Here is a 17071-nt window from a genome sequence, read left to right as displayed (position 1 = left end):
CCCCGACCCCTGCACGGCGCCCCGGGAGTCCCCGCCAACCCGCGGGATACCCGGACGCGCGCCCCTCGGGAAAGCTTGGGGCGAGGGCCGTGGGTCCCGCCAAACAGAGGGCGACTAACGGAAAGCGAGCGCTCACCACCCAGCTCCTCTGACGCGCTAAGAGCAATGAAAAAACCAAAAGCAAAACCAAACGAACAACACGGGGACGAGGGCGTGAGGTGAGAGACCTGACGCACCCTCAGAAAAGCAGTTCAAGGGGAGGGATTTGAAAAAAAAAACAAAAACAAAAAAACAGGGGCTGCTGGAGCGAAAGCACAGCGGGTAGGGCGTTTGCCGTGCACGCGGCTGACCCGGGTTCGATTCCCAGCATCCTGTATGGTCCCCCGAGCACCGCCAGGAGTAATTCCTGAGTGCAGAGCCAGGAGTAACCCCTGTGCATCCCCGGTGCAATCCCCTCTCCCCATAAAGAAGAAAACAAACAAAAACACGACGAAAAGGTCAGTCAGAGGCGTCCCATTTTCTAAATAAGTGAGATCCCCGTGAGGACCAAAGTCCCTTTCGAGTGGTGACAACCCCGCGCCCTTCACGACGCAACTCTAAGATTTCACTTTCCCGCTGGCAAGCTGCGCCACGCGGGGCACCGAGTCCCTTCAGCACCTCAGCGGCGCTGTTTTCCGTGGAGAGTTCCAGGCTGCAGCGTCTTTCCACAGCCCGGGGCGGAGGGAGCCAGCGGCGCCGGGGGGGTAAAGTTCCCCCCAGCCGAGCATCGGTCCCGCCCCCAGTCGATCCGAGCCACTCACGTCTCGAGATTCCGTCGCGGGCGGGCTGAGCTCGCGGGCGGCGATTGGTTCCAGGCCAGGGTGGGCGTGGCGCGGAGGGAGTCTATAAAAGCTCCGCGGCGCGGCGCCTGAGCTTTGCGTCGGCGTTTCCTGTGGAGGTAGCGGCGGCGGCGGCGGCGGCTCGTGGTAGTGTCGGACCCGCGTCGGAACCCGGAGCGGCGCGCGCCCCCGCGAGTCATGGCGACCAAGGCCGTGTGCGTGCTGAAGGGCGACGGCCCGGTGAAGGGCACCATCCGCTTCGAACAGCAGGCAAGGGCGGAGGCCGGCCCCGCGCCCGCCCGCGCTCCACCTGTGCCTCGGCTCGCGCGTCGGCCCTCGGGGCCTGAGGCGGCCGTGGCCACGCCCCCGCCGCGCGGGCCCGCGCTCCTAGGGGAGCCGCTGCCCTGAGGCCCCGCCACGCGCGCGCCGCCGCCGCGGAGCTGCTGAGTCACGGGGCGGGGCGGGCCCGTAGCGGCGGGCGAGGCCGGGTGCGAAGCGCGCGGATCCCGGGGAAAACAGTGGGCGAGGGAGGCCCGTTTGCCGCCCGGGGCCTGTGGGCGCCGGCCGGCCCGGGACCTCAGGGCCCCGCTGGCCACTTGTGATTCGCGGAGTCGAGTGGCGCGCCCCGGCCCGAGGCGAGGCCTGACGGGCCCCGGAGCATCGGGGCGTCGCGTCCTTCAGGGGTTCTCTAGGATTCTGCAAACTCGGGTCCCGAAAAACTCCAGCCCTCCCCGGCGCGGGTGAGGGGGTGTTGGGAGGTGGGGCCCCAGCGCGCGACCTCAGTGGTGTCTGGATGGAGGTTTGGGGGTTGGTTTCCGCGGTTTAGGGAGGGTGGTGAGAAGTCGGGATGCCGGGACAGCCAACTGCAAATTGCCCTCGGGTTAGGGCACAGCTGCCTCCCCTCCCCCCCCCCCCCCCCCCCCCGTTCTCTGAGGTGAATGATTTAGCCGGTAGCCCTAAAGGGCAAAGAACATTGCCCTGGGCAATGCCCCAGAACCCCGAGATCGAGGCCCAGCCTGGTCTCTGCGTTGGGGGGGGGATGGTTTGGTTTCTGAAAAAGTGGGGTTTTTTTTTGTTTTTGTTTTTAATGGGCCGGAAATTTGGGGGTGACACCCTGCCGATGCTCAGGGGCAACTCCTGGCTCCAAAGTTGCACCTTATGGGGCTGGTGTCAGGGGCTTGGTGCTGGGTGGATGATGGGTGGGGTAGATTGCAATTCCTTCCGTGTGGCGCCGGAATGGAACCCAGGGCCTCACACACGAAGAGCAAGTGGAGCCACCTCCGTGGACCCCAGAATCTTTTTCTTTATTCCTTTGATTTTTTTTTTTTTTTAAAAACCTAGGTCGAGAGTGCAGCAGGGCTTTTGAAAAATGTGCGTACCAGCTCTCGACTCACAGTTAGGTAGGAATCTGATCTGGTGCATGCAGGCTGAGCACCGCATATCTTAGTTTCCAGAGGGGTGCTTTGGGGTTGCACAGGAGTTGTTTGGTAATGAACCCCTCCCCCACCCCCAGGTGTGTGTGGTCACTACATGGAATTGTCACTTGTCCTTGATAGCTGAGTGCCTTCTAGCCAGAATGCTCCCTAAAGGCTTTGCAATTGCACACAAATCTGCTCTTTACCTAGAGGATCAGGATAAAAAAAAAAAAAAACACCTCTTTTTCATTTTTCCAGCCCCTGGCACTGAATAGTGTTACTCAGGGCTTATTCCTGGCTCTGCTCAAGGATCACCACTGGAGGGGCTTGGGGAACCAGATGGGGTACTGTGTCTGCATGGCAAACCCCTGCCTTAGCCACTGTACTGTGTGCTGCCTCAAACTTCTGACCACATCATGGAAACAAAAGCATTCTGGCATGTGCATTGACCCAGTCCAGTCCCTTTACTCTGGCCCCTGAGGAATGACTCAACTCGGCCCACCTACCCGGGGTGGCTGTCCCGCCTTGGCCGTCTGGGGCCTGTCCATCTCCCTTCGCCCAGGACTTCGTTTTGGTGGTGCCATTTGTACTTCCCGGATAAAGCACCTTTAAGTGTTACTGCAGTAAAGATTAAATTGGCATCCCACTGCATCTGGCGTCTTGAATGTTGAAAATTTGAGCTTTTGAAAATGAAATTTACAATTTTTAAAAATTAAAGAAAAGTTACCTATAAGCCCAAATTCTTGACTTGTCTGGAGGTACTGGGAGCTGTGCCCATCCTGAGCCTTTATTATCTCCAAGTTGGACTTGTCGACATCTCCTTTCTGCTCCCCTGAACTATTTTAAATTCACAACTCTTTTTTGGGGGTAGAGGAGTTTGGGAACCCTGTGGTGCTCAGGGCTTACTCCTGGCTCTGTACTTGTACTGGTGGTGCCCTGGGGCCCACATGTGGTGCCAGGAATTGAACCAGGGTCAGCTACACACAAGGCCATGTGCCTTTACTCCCAGTTCTCTCTCTCCACCTGTTTTATAATAAGAAAACAGAGCTGGAGAGTTGTGCCTGACAGTTTACTGTTGCTGCTACTAAAGTCGACTCTTCAGGGCATTACCAGTTGAAAGGAGACCTGGAAAAACCTGCCCTATGGGTTTCTATATGCTCTTAATGGCTCAGTGTTGCGGGGAGAAGGGATAACAGTCACAGTTGCTTTTCCAAACATTAAAGGTGGAAAGAATCAATATATTTATTTGCCAAAAGAAAAGTGAAAAAGGGTAGTCATTGGACAGGGCTTTTTATTCAGTTGAAAATTGCTGTTCTTTCGGTCTAATAATACAGTAACTAGTGATTGTTTGCCCCATTTATGGTTTGGCTTTTTTTTTTTTTTTTTAACTAGGGCTGGGGAGTGAAGATAGTGGCAATGCCTGTCAGTGCTCAGGGCTTACTCCTCACTCTGCACTAGGTATCTCTCCTGGCAGGGCTTAGGGTGTAGGGGAATCAAACCTGGGTTAACTGTATATGGGGCAAGCACCCACCCACTTTACTGTTGTTCCAGTCCCTGCCTTGACTATTTAAATACTAAGTACTCTCCACCCCCAATAAAATAAAAACAAGCCGAGGTAAAACTAAGACACTATCATCTGTGTGTTACATGTGTGGCTTGGGCTTGGGTTTATGTTGGTTTCCTAGATGTCTTAGCTGTTAGTTCCTTGCCGTGTGCAGGTATTCGTAAGCCATCACTGTCACCTCTATGGTGAACTTCTGTAGTGGTCGTAGTATCCTTTCGCTCTTGGGTTTTGCAGCGACATCTAGCGCCAGTCAGGGATTATTCCTGGCTTTGCACTTTGGACCATATGGGGTGCCAGGGATTGTACCCGGTCGACTGTGTGTAAGGCAAGCACCTTACCTGCTGTACTATTTCTGTGACCCAGATTTCGTTTTTTTCAGAGTTTCTAGAAAACAGCAGCGCCTCTGATTTGACTAGAATCAGGCTCGCTGGGGCAGCGGGCTGGGGAATATTCTGACTGTGAATCAAAATTACCTCTGCTAGAAATTCACACACCCCACCTCACCCTAGGGGAGTGGAGAACCTCGGAAGCCCTGTGGACATTTCTAGGGTTAAAGGCATGTCTGTAATTGCAAGAAGAAAGCAAGGGCTGTAAAATTGCTTGTGCCAGCAGCTTTTGGGTTAAACTGATGCAGAGTTGAGGAGGGGGGTGGTGCTGAGGATGGGAGCACAGATTTGGCTGTTTGGCTACAGGAATCCTGGGTTCAGTCCCTGGCACAGTAAGGACTCTGGAACACAGCGGGGGAACACTAGGCAGGGAGGAGCCACTGAGATAGGTATGGTAGAGGAACCAAAAAATAAGCCCAAAATTAGATATGTACACGTGTTGGTATGCAAATAGGACCTAAAACACATCATTTACACGTTGCAAGGGAGTCCAGGTGTGAAAGCGTGTAGATCCCCAGTCTATTGATCACTGCAGGAGTTAGTACTGTCTGTGCCTGTGCTGCTGGGGATCAAGCCCAGGGCCTCACATTAGAGATGTGCTCTGCTGCTGAGCCATACCCCTGACCCTTTCTGTGACTCATGCTGCCTGCCCCGGCTAATCCTTGACTGTAAGTTTAAGTACCGGGTGTAATGCAGCCGAGCAGCTTACTGGAGGGTCACTCTGAGTCCTGGGTCTTGGACACAGGTTTCCTCTGCTAAACCTGTGTTCTTCATTCTTGTCCCTGGTGCCGTGAACTCTGGTGCTGTCTCTGTTGAGAAGCACCGGGCCTCACACTCCTTCCTCTTCTCTCCGATACAGGGGAACGGGCCCGTGAAGGTGTCGGGGTCCATTTCCGGACTTACTGAAGGCCAGCACGGATTCCATGTGCATCAGTTCGGAGATAACACGCAAGGTGGGTGCTGTGCCGACCAGGTCTCATGCATGATGAACTAAATGAATGCTCCTCATCTGCGCATGGTACAGTCTGATGACTGTGATGACACAGTCTGACACACACTGTGATGACTGAGTGATGACTGAGGCCTAAGGCAGGGGATTGGCAGGGGATTAGCCTCCTGACTGATTCTAGACGCAAAGTTATGGAATGGAGAGAGAGATGTTTTGTTGTAATATTTGATTGAGTCTTCTTCTGTCTGATTTTAAATAAATAATAGAAAGTTCAGCATTTCTTCCCCTGTGCTCTGATCCTAGGGGGTGCTGTGAGTGGGAACCCCCTGGCAGCTGGAGATCCTACAAGGGAGGGTGTTGGATATGAATGGGAGACAGTGTAGAACTGGTGGGCTTAGGGCTGAAATGTCTCCTTTTCTCCTTTTGGGGTCAAAAGCCAGTTAAGTTGCAGTATTAGTACTTTTTAAAAACTCATAGTTTGGGGGTCTGTGATGAGCATTAGCTCTATTTGACTGCAAATGAGCTTTTAAGTGTTTTATAATTTGCTTCTTGTAAGTGGTGATCCACTGACCAGATTCCAGCAGTTAACAAAAGGTTTCAGGTTGTGCTTGGTTCCCTCTGCTTTGGTGGGTGCGTGCTTGGCTGGCTGACTGGCCTCTCGGCTTCAGATCTCCCTGGCTTGCAGGAGGGTGGGGGTGTGGAGTAGAAGCTTTGAATAGTGGAAATCTACCCATGGATTTCTCTTGGGATGTGATTGAATAGTATCCCCAGAGCCTGAGGGCCACTTTACATAACAGCCTGAATGGTGACCTGTGACTATTCTGAAATATAGCCTTGGACTGCAGGCTCAAGGACAGGGCCCAGAGAGCAGAGCTTGCTGTTCATGTGCTGTTGGGGAGATGGTGGCGATACTGTTCTTTTGCAGTTGAGATCTGTGCCCTGTGCCCAAGACCGTAGTCTTGGGAGCTAACAGTAGAACCTTGGGGCCAGAGATTGTAGAGCAGGTAACTTGGATGCAACCAACCCTAGTTTGATCCCTGCCACTCAGGTTTTTCCACCCCACACACAGAGTCAGGAGTAGGTCCACATCTCTAGGTGTGACCCAAAAATTAAATCATCAAAGATGGGGACTGGATTGGGCCTTGTTTCTTACAGCATAGTAGAAAACCCAAGGCCCCAAGGAGTCTTTGTGCTCTGCCAGTGTTGTAGAACTCATCTCTCCACACTGCCTTTTTTGGATGCCAAACTGCTTGTTAATATCATGCCAGAAGTTAGGTGTTTTCCTCATGTGAGGTGTAGCAACGACCAGTTTCTTTTTAGAAGTTATTTTGAAATTTTGATTCATAATTTGGTTGTTTTTTTGTTATTAGGTTGTACCAGTGCAGGCCCTCACTTTAATCCTTTTGCCAAAAAGCATGGTGGGCCACAGGACCAAGAGAGGTGAGTGGCTGAGGCTCAGCCCTATGGTAGTGCTAGGGGGCGGCCTGGGAACACACATGCAGGCTTCATGCTATAGTCCTTCCATCTGGTGCATCCCTCCCCTCTGTGTCATTCCCTCATTCCCCTCTGTGTTGGGGTGAACAGTTGACAAATGGGACACATAAAAATAGTTTGGTTTTGTAGCATTTATTGAATTTAGAATACAAAGGGAACTCATACAGGAAATGTCATGAATAACAGTAATGTCAACTCTAGTAAGAAGATAAGCCATCATTGAGATATAGGAAGCTTTGCAGAAATTTGATACTGAAACTTTGGTGAGATTCCCAGCTGTACAGTTTTTGAGAGTGCTCAGGAAAAGGCTAGTTTTAAGGACACAGATTAATTTCTCTGAGAGGTCTGGGGGCAGAGGGTGGCATTGTGGGGGGGGGGGGGGGCTCAATTAGCCTTTTACCAAAAAGGAATAGGCCTAACTCGCCGAGAGTTTACCCTTTGGTTACCAAACAAAGAGGAGCCCCCAGTCCTACACGCTCTTCTCATGCATTTTGTTGTAAAGCCTGTTTGCCCAGCCATATGTTGAGAATGTGTAGTTCTTTTAAATTACATCTGTTAGCCTGCCCTTGCACCTGATGGTTTATTTTAAGTATATGAACTGTTCTGATGCTTGGTGAAATAGGAACCCTGCTCATCTCTCTGATAACCTCTCCCTGTCAGACATGTTGGAGACCTGGGGAATGTGACTGCAGGCAAAGATGGTGTAGCCACCGTGGATATTCAGGACACCATGATCACTCTCTGCGGAGATCATTCCATCATTGGCCGCACCATGGTGGTGAGTGGTCGGACACGGGGGCGTGGCAGTTTCTCAGGGATCTTTTCAGGACCTCGGGACTCTTCAGCCTGTTCTCTACATAAATCCTGCCTAGAGTAGGAAAAGCAGTTCTTTTGTTGATCATTGAAGATGAATTACCTAGTGGTTGGGAGCACTTCCACTGAGAGGCACTAGTAAAGCAGGTGACATTTTATCAGACGACATCTGAACTGTTGTCATCTGGTTTCATGACCACCACAATTGACCTCCTCAGTTGGGTTTCCTTCCCCCTTGCCCTTAGAGGATTTTGCTCAGTCTATACCTGAAAGCGGTGGTGGTGCAGAGCTGAGTATGACTAGCATTGACCACTGTAGGTTTGTGTCCTTTGTTTAGCATGGGAGGCAGTTGCCCTGTTAACTGGGGTGGGAGGGTGCATGGGCAGGACCTGGTCCGTGCAGAACACCAAGTGCCAGTGCGTCTGTCCCCTCAGGAAGTAGCTTTCAGTTGGCCCATTAGCTTTGTTTCTTGCTGGTCAGTGGGAAGCAGAAAAAGGACTGGAAAAAATTTTTTTTAAGTAGTCTTGCTCGAGAGCTTTTTAAGGCCACCTTTTATAGGTAGGGCTCTATTTCCTTAGGCACCACTTTGATAGTTTTTCTTTTAGTTCACCTTTTTCCCTTAAACCAATTTATACTGTGAAAGACACTATTAACTCTAGCACTGACATTCCTCTAGGGGGCTGAGCCGCATGAGGTGCCTGTCAAGTTTGCGTATTTCATGTAGAGACTAATAAGCCCAGTGTTCTAAGTGACCTGTGTTTTTGCATTAAGAAAAAGGTTTAGTATTTTTAATCACGAGTCTACTCCTTATGATTATAATGTTCTTTCTGATAATTACTGGACATCCTTCAGTGACGCGTTCTTGGAATTTTTTGAAGGTCCATGAAAAAGAAGATGACTTGGGCAAAGGTGGAAATGAAGAAAGTACAAAGACAGGAAATGCTGGAGGTCGCTTGGCTTGTGGTGTCATCGGAATCGCCCAGTAAACATTCCCTAGGACATGATCTGTGTCCTAGTAACTGTTATCCTGCTAACTGTAGAAATTCCATTCAGTAACATTAAACACTGTAACTTAAAAAAGTATAATTGGTGTGACTTTTTTTTAAATTGCTTAAAGTGTGCCTATAATAGGAACTGATTATGAACACTTGAAAGATTTGTATAATTTTATAAAACTCAATTAAAACTTATGTTTAAATGAACTATATGTTGCCAGACTTAATCACCTATGGGTAGTAAAGTTTTCACATTTCAATTCCCATTCAATCCTGCAACAAACAAATACCCTCTATAGCACAATTCTTTGAACTTACTAAAATTTTAAATTAGCTGGTACTTTAATACTTTTTTTTTTTTTTTTTGGCCACAGCCAGCAATGCTCAGGGGTAACTCCTGGTTCTGCACTCAGGAATTAACTCCTGTGGTACTCAGGGAACCTGTGGGATGCCAGAGATTAAACCTGGTTGGCTGCATGCAAGGCAAGTGCTCTGTCCACTATACTATCCAGTGTATTATCAGCTATTTTGAAATTGTTTTAAATAATATTTTTAACTATTTTAAAGCAATCTTCACCAATAGATTGACCTTTTGTTAACTTTAGAATTTTTTTCTCTGCCTAGCTACTTATTAGTACTTTGAACTAATAAGTACTTAAATCTAATTTTTTAGATTTTTTGAGAGCCCATTGATAACTTACTGATATTGTAAAGGGCAGGTTAAAGCCTCGGTTAGCTAAGAGTGATTTAACTACCTGCCAAATGACACATCCAAATATACAGTTAATTATTAGAGGTCACCAGAGTTTAGTTTTAGATGATCCTTTTAAAGAAATATAATACAAAGTTATAAAATGGAACCAAGAAAATAATTGTACATTTTGGTTCATGAAGAATTTAAACATACACCTAATAAATTCAGGCCTATTTCTCTTAATGTAAATACTAGATTTTAAGTTTCTGGGCCACACCTTGCAATACTCAGGGGTTACTCTTGGCAGTGCTCTGGGGACCATATGGGATGTTGGGGACTGAACCCGGGTTGATAGCATGCAAGGCCAAGTGTCCGATACCCTGTACTATTGCTTGGCCTCCAATACTAAAAATTTTTTAAGACAGTGCTTCATCTAACTCAGGTTTAACTGGACCAGTTGTTTTAAGTTTGAAAATTTTAATGTTTTCTAACAGAAACCTGAAATCTACAAGTCTCATTAACTATAACTATGTGCTGCAAGTGGAAATCATTTAGAAAAAGAAAAGCTATTTGAAAAAACAGTTCAGTGTTTTTAAGTTCTCTAAACAATTGCATTCCCAAATGGTTCAAACCTCTGCTGAAAAAGAAAACATTTCACCTGAGAAGTCTTTTTATGTGCAGGATGACTGGAAGCAGGGACTTGTTGGTGCCCTTCGAAGCAGCCATGAGGTTTTGCCGTGTACAGGTGGTATGGTCTTAATACTGTCAAATGAACATACGGGCCAATGTCCTTTAAGTCAGAATACTGATGTACCTTTCTAGAAGCATTTGTTAGCATCTGTAAATTTTTCAGTGGGCCAATCTAAAGATCTGAGGACCAGCCTGGACACTGCTATCTGCAGTGGTGAAATGGTATCATCTTACTTTCTAAAGGCAGGAAGAGCAGCACATTGCTCTAGATAACCACACAAAACAGCTACCTGCAGAGTGCTACTTTGAAATCAAGTTGGTGAAGTAGTCTCACTTTGGGGCCGAGGCCAAATAAAACATTAGCTGCTCATGAGGCACACTGAAACGGACAGGTTTCATTCCAGAAGAAATAACCACATCAAGGCCAGGGATACTTCGACTGTTTAACAGTTTGTCTTTTCCTTGGCACTGGGTGGGCAGTCCGAGGTACCTGTGGTCCTGTGCTACTTCTGAGAGGTCTGATTTGGCTTTGAATGTCTTCCAGTAATAGATAACCTACAACTATCTTCTCCAGCCGACTTAAGCAAAAGTGATGAAGTAATTTTCAGATGGCAAAGAGCTCAGTGTAGCTTTGTGTAGCAGGAGTGCTTAACCATAAGGACAACAGGCGAGGCATATAGGAACAGCAGGGACTAAACCTAAGCCCTTAAACATTTAAGACAAAAAAGCTTTGATTGCAAATGTTTATCTTAGTTTCTTGCATGTGTGAAGAAATTAATGGGATGGTAAAAACACCCACCTTCTAAATAAGTAACACCCAAGCAGCCAGATAATTTCTACTATAAAGATAATGTTGGAATCCAATTTTCCCCCGGCAAAATTCTCTTTACAAATTAGAGCAACCAGAAAGCCAATGGCAGAAGATAAGACCTTGACTGAATTGCAAAACCAACATTTCAATTAACATTAAACCTCTAAGCTTTACCTTATGACTGAAATGCTAAAAAAAGTATTACAAGTGAAAACGTGTCTGAAAATAAAGATGTCTATTTCCATCAAATAAACAAGTCTAATTTAGACTCCCAATACAGTATTAACAGCGCAAACGTCCATGGTGAACAATTCTTTTTCCACCTTAAAGCAATGTAGGAAGAATAGCACACATTAAAGTTTGTTACGAAAATAGAGTTTATTAAAAACATCCCTATTGTTTTGAGGAGCTTTCACCGTTACCTTGTCTTAAATTAAAAAAAAAAAATAGAGAGCACTTCTAATTACGATTTGTAAACTTTTTAAAGTCAAAACTTTTAAAAAGTTACAGCAAAAAGGGTAATATTTATTCATATTTTCAGTATTTTTTGTTATTTTGTGGCTATTTTTAAATAGAAGGAAAGCAATCAAATTGCTTACAATTCCCCACCAACTACCGTGGGGCTGTGGTACAGCGGGAGCAAATATAATACAGCATCTGTACATCTCAAGCTCTACACTCTGGAGGTGTCCCTGCACGAAGGGCAAATTCCAGTCTCTAACGAGGAGCTTCTGCTGAGCCAGAATTCTTCTCAGGGTCCATGGACGAGGTAGCCGCAGCAGGAAGCTCTTCGGCGGGTTTGACACCCGCAGGCTCAGACTCCCCTTTAGCCAGTTCAGGGAGAGGGTTGACAGGGCCCACTTGGCTAGCGGGAGGTTCAAGGGTTTTGTTACCACCCGCCCTGTCTGTCACCTCCAGCTTCTCCTTCCCTCGGTTCTCTTCCTTCTCTCTACGCGACTCTCTATCCCTGGAATCTCTCTCTCTGTCTCGGTGCCCGCTACAGCGTCTATTTCTCTCGTCCAAGTCTCTGTGCCTGTCCCGGTCGGGGCTCCTCCTTCCCCACTCTCTCCTCTCCCGCGTGCTATTCTCTCTATCATCGTTCCGGCTCCCGTACCGGTCCCGGTCATTTTCCACCCTATTTCCGAATGATCTTCTTCCGAACCTGTCTTGGTCTCTACCTGAATTGAACTGCTGCCTGCTATCATTCCGAAACGCTTGGGGCTGGGGCTGCGTCGGCGGAGGCTGCTGAGCTGGCGGCGGCTGCTGCTGCTGCTGCTGTTGCTGCTGCTGCTGTTGTGGTGGCTGCTGCTGCGGCGGCTGCTGCGGTGGCTGTGGTGGTGGTGGCTGCTGTTGGGGAGGGGGCTGCCTTCCGTCGCGATCTTCAGGACCCCCAGGGCCGGGCCCTGGGCCTCCGAGCCCTGGCATGCCACCCGGCCTGACGAAAGGGCCATGTGGTGGGAAGGGCCCTTTCATTCCATGAGGGGGTGGCATTCCGAAGCCCCCGGGTCCCGGGGGTGGACCTCGATGCATCATATGTGGCGGCATGGGACGAGGTGGCATCAAAGGGAAACGCTGCAAGTGAGGGGGAGGCATTCCTGGAGGGCGCTGGAGTGGGATCAGGCCGGGCCGGGCGCCGAGAAGACCGGTGGATGGGGCTTGGAGACCAATGACGGGACCAGGGCCAACTCCTTGGGTACCTGAAAGGCAAGCAAAGATGCAAATTAGAAAAGTCAAGCAAGGAGACCAGCCCATTTTCAACTGTTTCCAGGGCAGCTTGAATGGAAAGGTCATTCAGTCCAGAATCTTCACCTATCGTACTGTTTGCACTCTGCCAGTGGAAGGACTCAGCAAAAGAATTGTGGCAAGCGTCTTAAGGGTTTGACATGCTACAAAAAAAGACAAGAGTTGGGGCTGAAGCAATAGCATAGCGGGGAGGGCGTTTGCACTGCACGCGGCCGACCTGGGTTTGACTCCCAGAATCTTATATGGTCCCCCAAGCATTGCGGAGTAATTCCTGAGTACAAAAGCAGGAGTGACCCCTGTGCATCGCCGGGTGTGACCCCCCCCCCAAAAAAGACAAAAGTCATCTGCTCCACCGCCCAGTGCATAGGCAAAGCCGACCTAGTGAATCCTGTTGAAAGCGACAGTGACTGGTTTTCTTCCTAATTCACAGAGGCACAGCTCATGACTGAGAGAGAAGGGATCACCACTGAGCACAACCCAAGTAATGGAGAAGGGAGCACTGAGTTCCAGTTTCTTTCTTTGCACATTTATACACAAGGCGAACATCCTGCTCAATTAGGGGGTCTAATGGAAATGTTTCAGCACTGCCAGAATATGCAAGGGCTGCGAGCAAATGGCTACATGTGTCCTCTCGCCTGGCACTGTTTGAGTGTGAAACCTGGGACACTAAGACTGGCCGCATGCTGTAACCCCCCCATACCCACCGTGGTGCCTTTATTTACTGCCTGGAGCTCTTCCTACAACTTACATTAGCAAACATCTAACAACTCCTGCTAGTTTCTAGATTTTCCGTAGAATCAACAAGGTGATGAAACAAGAAATATCAGCATCAATACCTACAGCTCCAAGTATGTAGCCCAATCTGTTCTGTGACTGCAACATTCTCATAGTTAGTGGACAGTAGCCAAAAGAACAATTTTTTTTTGGGGGGGGGCACACCTGTCAGTGCACAGGGGTTTACTCCTGGCTCATGCATTCAGGAATTACTCCTGATGGTGTTCAGGGGACCATATGGGATGCTGGGAATTGAACATGGGTCAGCCGTGTGCAAGGCAAATGCCCTACACACTGTGCTATTGCTCCAGCCCCAGAAGACCGTCTTTTGGGGGCTGGAGAGAGAGTACAGCGGGTAGGGTGCTTGCCTTGCGGGTTCCCAGAGCCCTTCAAGAGTGATCCTGGAGAGCAGAGCCAGGAATAAGTCCTGAGCACCACCAGGTGTCTCCCTCTGACCCCCCAACCTCGTCAGAATGCTTGATTAAAACTGGTAAAATACAACTTCACACAGGGGTGATCCTGAACTCATGCCTCAGAAATGGGGATACCATTTACCTGACAGTCAATGGGACAAAGTACCTAAGGGTGAGGAGTCAAACAGTGTTTGACTCTACCTTTTCTGGACCATGTCCCTCTTGGACCCCTTCCTGTCCTCCCCTCCTCTATCCTACTGACTGGCTCCCCAGTCTTGTGCCCACTTACAATTTTCATCTGAGCCTCCTTGGAATATCTTGGGGGCCCACAGGAGGTGTGGGCAGAGGTTTGGCTCCTGGTATAGAAGCACTGACATAGCACATACGTAAGAGATGAAATGATGTCTCACATTCTTTCGAAGGATATGAAATACAACATTAAAAATATGCAGAAACATAGGGTCTAAAATTCTAATCATTAATATCTCATAAAGGACTCCCCTGGGGGCTGGAGCGATAGCACAGCGAGTAGGGCGTCTGCCTTGCACGCAGCCAACATGGCCGACCCGAGTTCGATTCCTCCGCCCCTCTTGGAGAGCCCGGCAAGCTACCGAGAGTATTCGATATGCCAGACACAGTAACAACAAAGTCTCCAATGGAGACGTTACTGGGCCCGCTCGAGCAAATCGATGATCAACGGGAGGGCCTTTACCTCGAGCAAAGGACTCCCCACCCACACCCTCAAAGTCAAGCACTTGTGTAGTTGGGAAGAATGTCCACACACTGGCTCCCAGGGCAGGGGGAGAAACTCTTACTGCTAACGTGAAAAGCCAGAAAATGTGAAATGTGTGAAATCAGCAAAAACCAGGCCCCTTTCATAAGTTCTCTCCATTTTTAGGAAAATCTCACAGCCAGAGACACGGCTCAAAGGGCTGACCACGTTTTGTATGCTAGAACCCCTGGGTGTGATGCTCGGCACTGCATAGCCCACTGAGCAGTCTGACCCCCAGACAGAGTGCTCCCTCAAAAAAAGGAGGAAATTTTCAGGTGATATACACAGAATCATGACTTATAGTCTAGTACCGGATGGAAACTGTCTGTGGCCAATTGGAACCTTTAGAGAATATTAATGGGTATCTAACACAAGCACCTAAGTCACATCCTTGCTCTCACACTGAAAAGAACTTGTAGCATGGTTCCAACAACTGTGGACTTCAAATCAAATGGAAAGCAACCTAAAATGTACGCCTTTAGTTTTCCAAAGAAGTGATATATAGAGTTGATTTTCCTCTTAGACTTCGAAGGCTAAAGGGCCATTGTTCATACTGTATTTTAGAGGTCAGTGTGGTACATCGAGTGGCTATTTATGGGACCACTGGCAAAATCGGCAGTAACACAAGCAAAATGACAAAGGAAGAAGTTCAAATTATCTTGTTAAAATTCAGGCACCTTTTAGAGAAAACAATGGGAAATGGTGGGCTGATTCCCAATTTTGATGAGTGGCTCTGCAACTAGCAACAAAACATGGCAGAAGCACCCTGAATGTTGTCCAGAAGAGATCAAATGGGCAAGAGTTTATAAAATAAAGGCAGCACTGAAGGACATTACTTTGATATCCGTATCCTGTTTAGGAGCTAGAGCGATAGCACAGCGCGTAGGGTGTTTGCTTTGTACGCGGCCAACCCAGGTTCGATTCCTCCACCCCTCTCGGAGAGCCCGGCAAGCTACCGAGAGTATCTCGCCTGCACAGCAAAGTCTGGCAAGCTACCCGTGAAGTATTCAATATACCAAAAATAGTAATAACAAGTCTCACAATTTGTGATGAGATGTTACTGGTGCCCACTCAAGCAAATAGATGAACAATGGGAGGACAGAGCTACAATGCATCCTATGTGGGGGAGGGTACTTACAGATGGACTTACAGTGCTTATAGTGCAGTCAGTTAAACTTCCTTTAAAGTACTTTGTTGGGGGGAACACCTCTGGTGGTGTTGGGGTGGGACTCAGGCCTCCTGCATGCAAAGTATGCCATGTCTTCTCCAGCACTAAAGCCCACTTTTATCTTTTGGGGTCACACCCAGCAGTGGTCAGGCCTTATCTTGGCTCTGCACTCAGGAATCACTCCTGGCTCGGGAGACCACATGAGGTGCTAGTGATCAAACCTGGGTCTGACATGTGAAATGCGAGTGTTATACACGAGGTACTCTATTTCCAGCCCCTAAAGCACATTTTAATAAAGAAATATTTATTCTATCCATGCGAAAATTTATATTTGGGATTTATTTATACAAATTCCTTACCTGACTCGTATATAAATGGATCTTCCTTATGTGCTGTTAGAACCAGCAAAATTTAAGATTCCTTGGGGCAGAAAAATGGCTGCAAGGACTACAGCATATACCTTTGTGTGCAGAAGGCCCGGGTTTGGTCTCCAGCACCCCAGGGTCCTCTCCAAGCACCCTCAAGTGGGGCCAAAACCACCAACCAAAATTTCAAAATCCTTGGCAAAATATCCCCTATAGATTTGCGCTCAGACAAGAGGTTTTTTTTTTTTTGGGTCACACCCGGCAATGCTCAGGGGTTACCATATGGGATGCCAGGGATCAAACCCGGGTTGACCACGTGCAAGACAAACACCCTACCCGCTGTACTATCACTGCGATCCTCAGCGGTGGTTTCTTTTCTGATCTGTAGCATTTATGTATATATGCATACATAGTTAATGATATTTCTTTTTACAATGAGTATGTATTGCTTTTATACTAGTATATTAAAAAAAAACCCTATACAGTGGCACAAGCCTTTGATAAGTAGAGATGTTCTAATTTCTATTAAGAAAAGTTTTGGGCTGGAGAAATAGTATTTGCCTGCCTTGTATGTGGCCACTCCAGCTCGATCCCTTAGTCTCACTCAGGAGTGACGCCTGGACAGAGCTGGGAGTAGTCGTTCCCAAATACCCCCAGTAACAGCACCCAAATACCCCCAATAAACAAACCTACTATGCACATGAACTAAATAGTGAATAAACGAGATCTAAAGGGCATTCAGACATTACAAGTATGATGTACAATATTGTTTTCTAACTAAAAATGAAGACCTACTCCTAAAATGAATTAATATAAACATTTAATGTGCGGATACAAAGCTTGGAAAAAGTTCTTTCCTCCCAACAGTCCAGAATCCTGTAGAAAGAGACAACTAAATTATTGTAAGAGCAGGGATGAACTAAAATGGGAAAGGAGGTGAAATCCGAGGGATGTCTGAGTTGGGTATCAAGGGAAGGGACATGAAGCCAGTAGAAGAAAGGAATAGCATTCCGGATGCGGTGTTGTCCTGAGAACAGAATGTCCTTTGGACTACAGAGGAGGAGGCTTACTAATGAAGCAGCCAGGTTTGCATGAATACATATTATCCATTAAAAGAAACGCTGGCTCCTGTGATGAAGGAATTGGGCTGTATCAATTCAGAGGTCTTCTAAGCCTGGAGAATGGGAACAGGAGCTTTAACCTAAAG

The 17071-nt window shown here is 48.0% G+C and overlaps 2 protein-coding genes across 4 annotated transcripts in view; one reads left to right on the top strand and one right to left on the bottom strand.

The window, feature by feature from the left end:
* Nucleotides 1-897: 897 nt before the first annotated feature.
* SOD1 (superoxide dismutase 1) lies at nucleotides 898-8641 on the top strand. The gene is made up of 5 exons (XM_056109260.1): nucleotides 898-1088; nucleotides 5043-5136; nucleotides 6503-6572; nucleotides 7287-7404; nucleotides 8318-8641. Exons 1-5 carry the CDS (start codon nucleotides 1017-1019, stop codon nucleotides 8423-8425), a joined length of 462 nt encoding a protein of 153 aa, XP_055965235.1. The 5' UTR covers nucleotides 898-1016; the 3' UTR covers nucleotides 8426-8641.
* Nucleotides 8642-10987: 2346 nt separating this feature from the next.
* SCAF4 (SR-related CTD associated factor 4) overlaps nucleotides 10988-17071 on the bottom strand; it is a 70826-nt gene continuing 64742 nt past the window's right edge. For all 3 annotated transcript variants that reach the window (XM_056109281.1, XM_056109284.1, XM_056109282.1), the window contains exon 20: nucleotides 10988-12326. In XM_056109281.1, the coding sequence (XP_055965256.1) occupies nucleotides 11347-12326 (980 nt within the window). In that variant the 3' untranslated portion in view covers nucleotides 10988-11346. The remainder of the gene's footprint in view (nucleotides 12327-17071) is intronic.

Source organism: Sorex fumeus, unplaced genomic scaffold, assembly GCF_029834395.1.
Source record: "Sorex fumeus unplaced genomic scaffold, SorFum_2.1 ptg000265l, whole genome shotgun sequence".
NCBI classification, from domain to species: Eukaryota; Metazoa; Chordata; class Mammalia; order Eulipotyphla; family Soricidae; genus Sorex; species Sorex fumeus.
The sequence above is the reverse complement of the archived record's forward strand: the minus strand, read 5'-3'. Positions and strand labels throughout refer to the sequence as shown.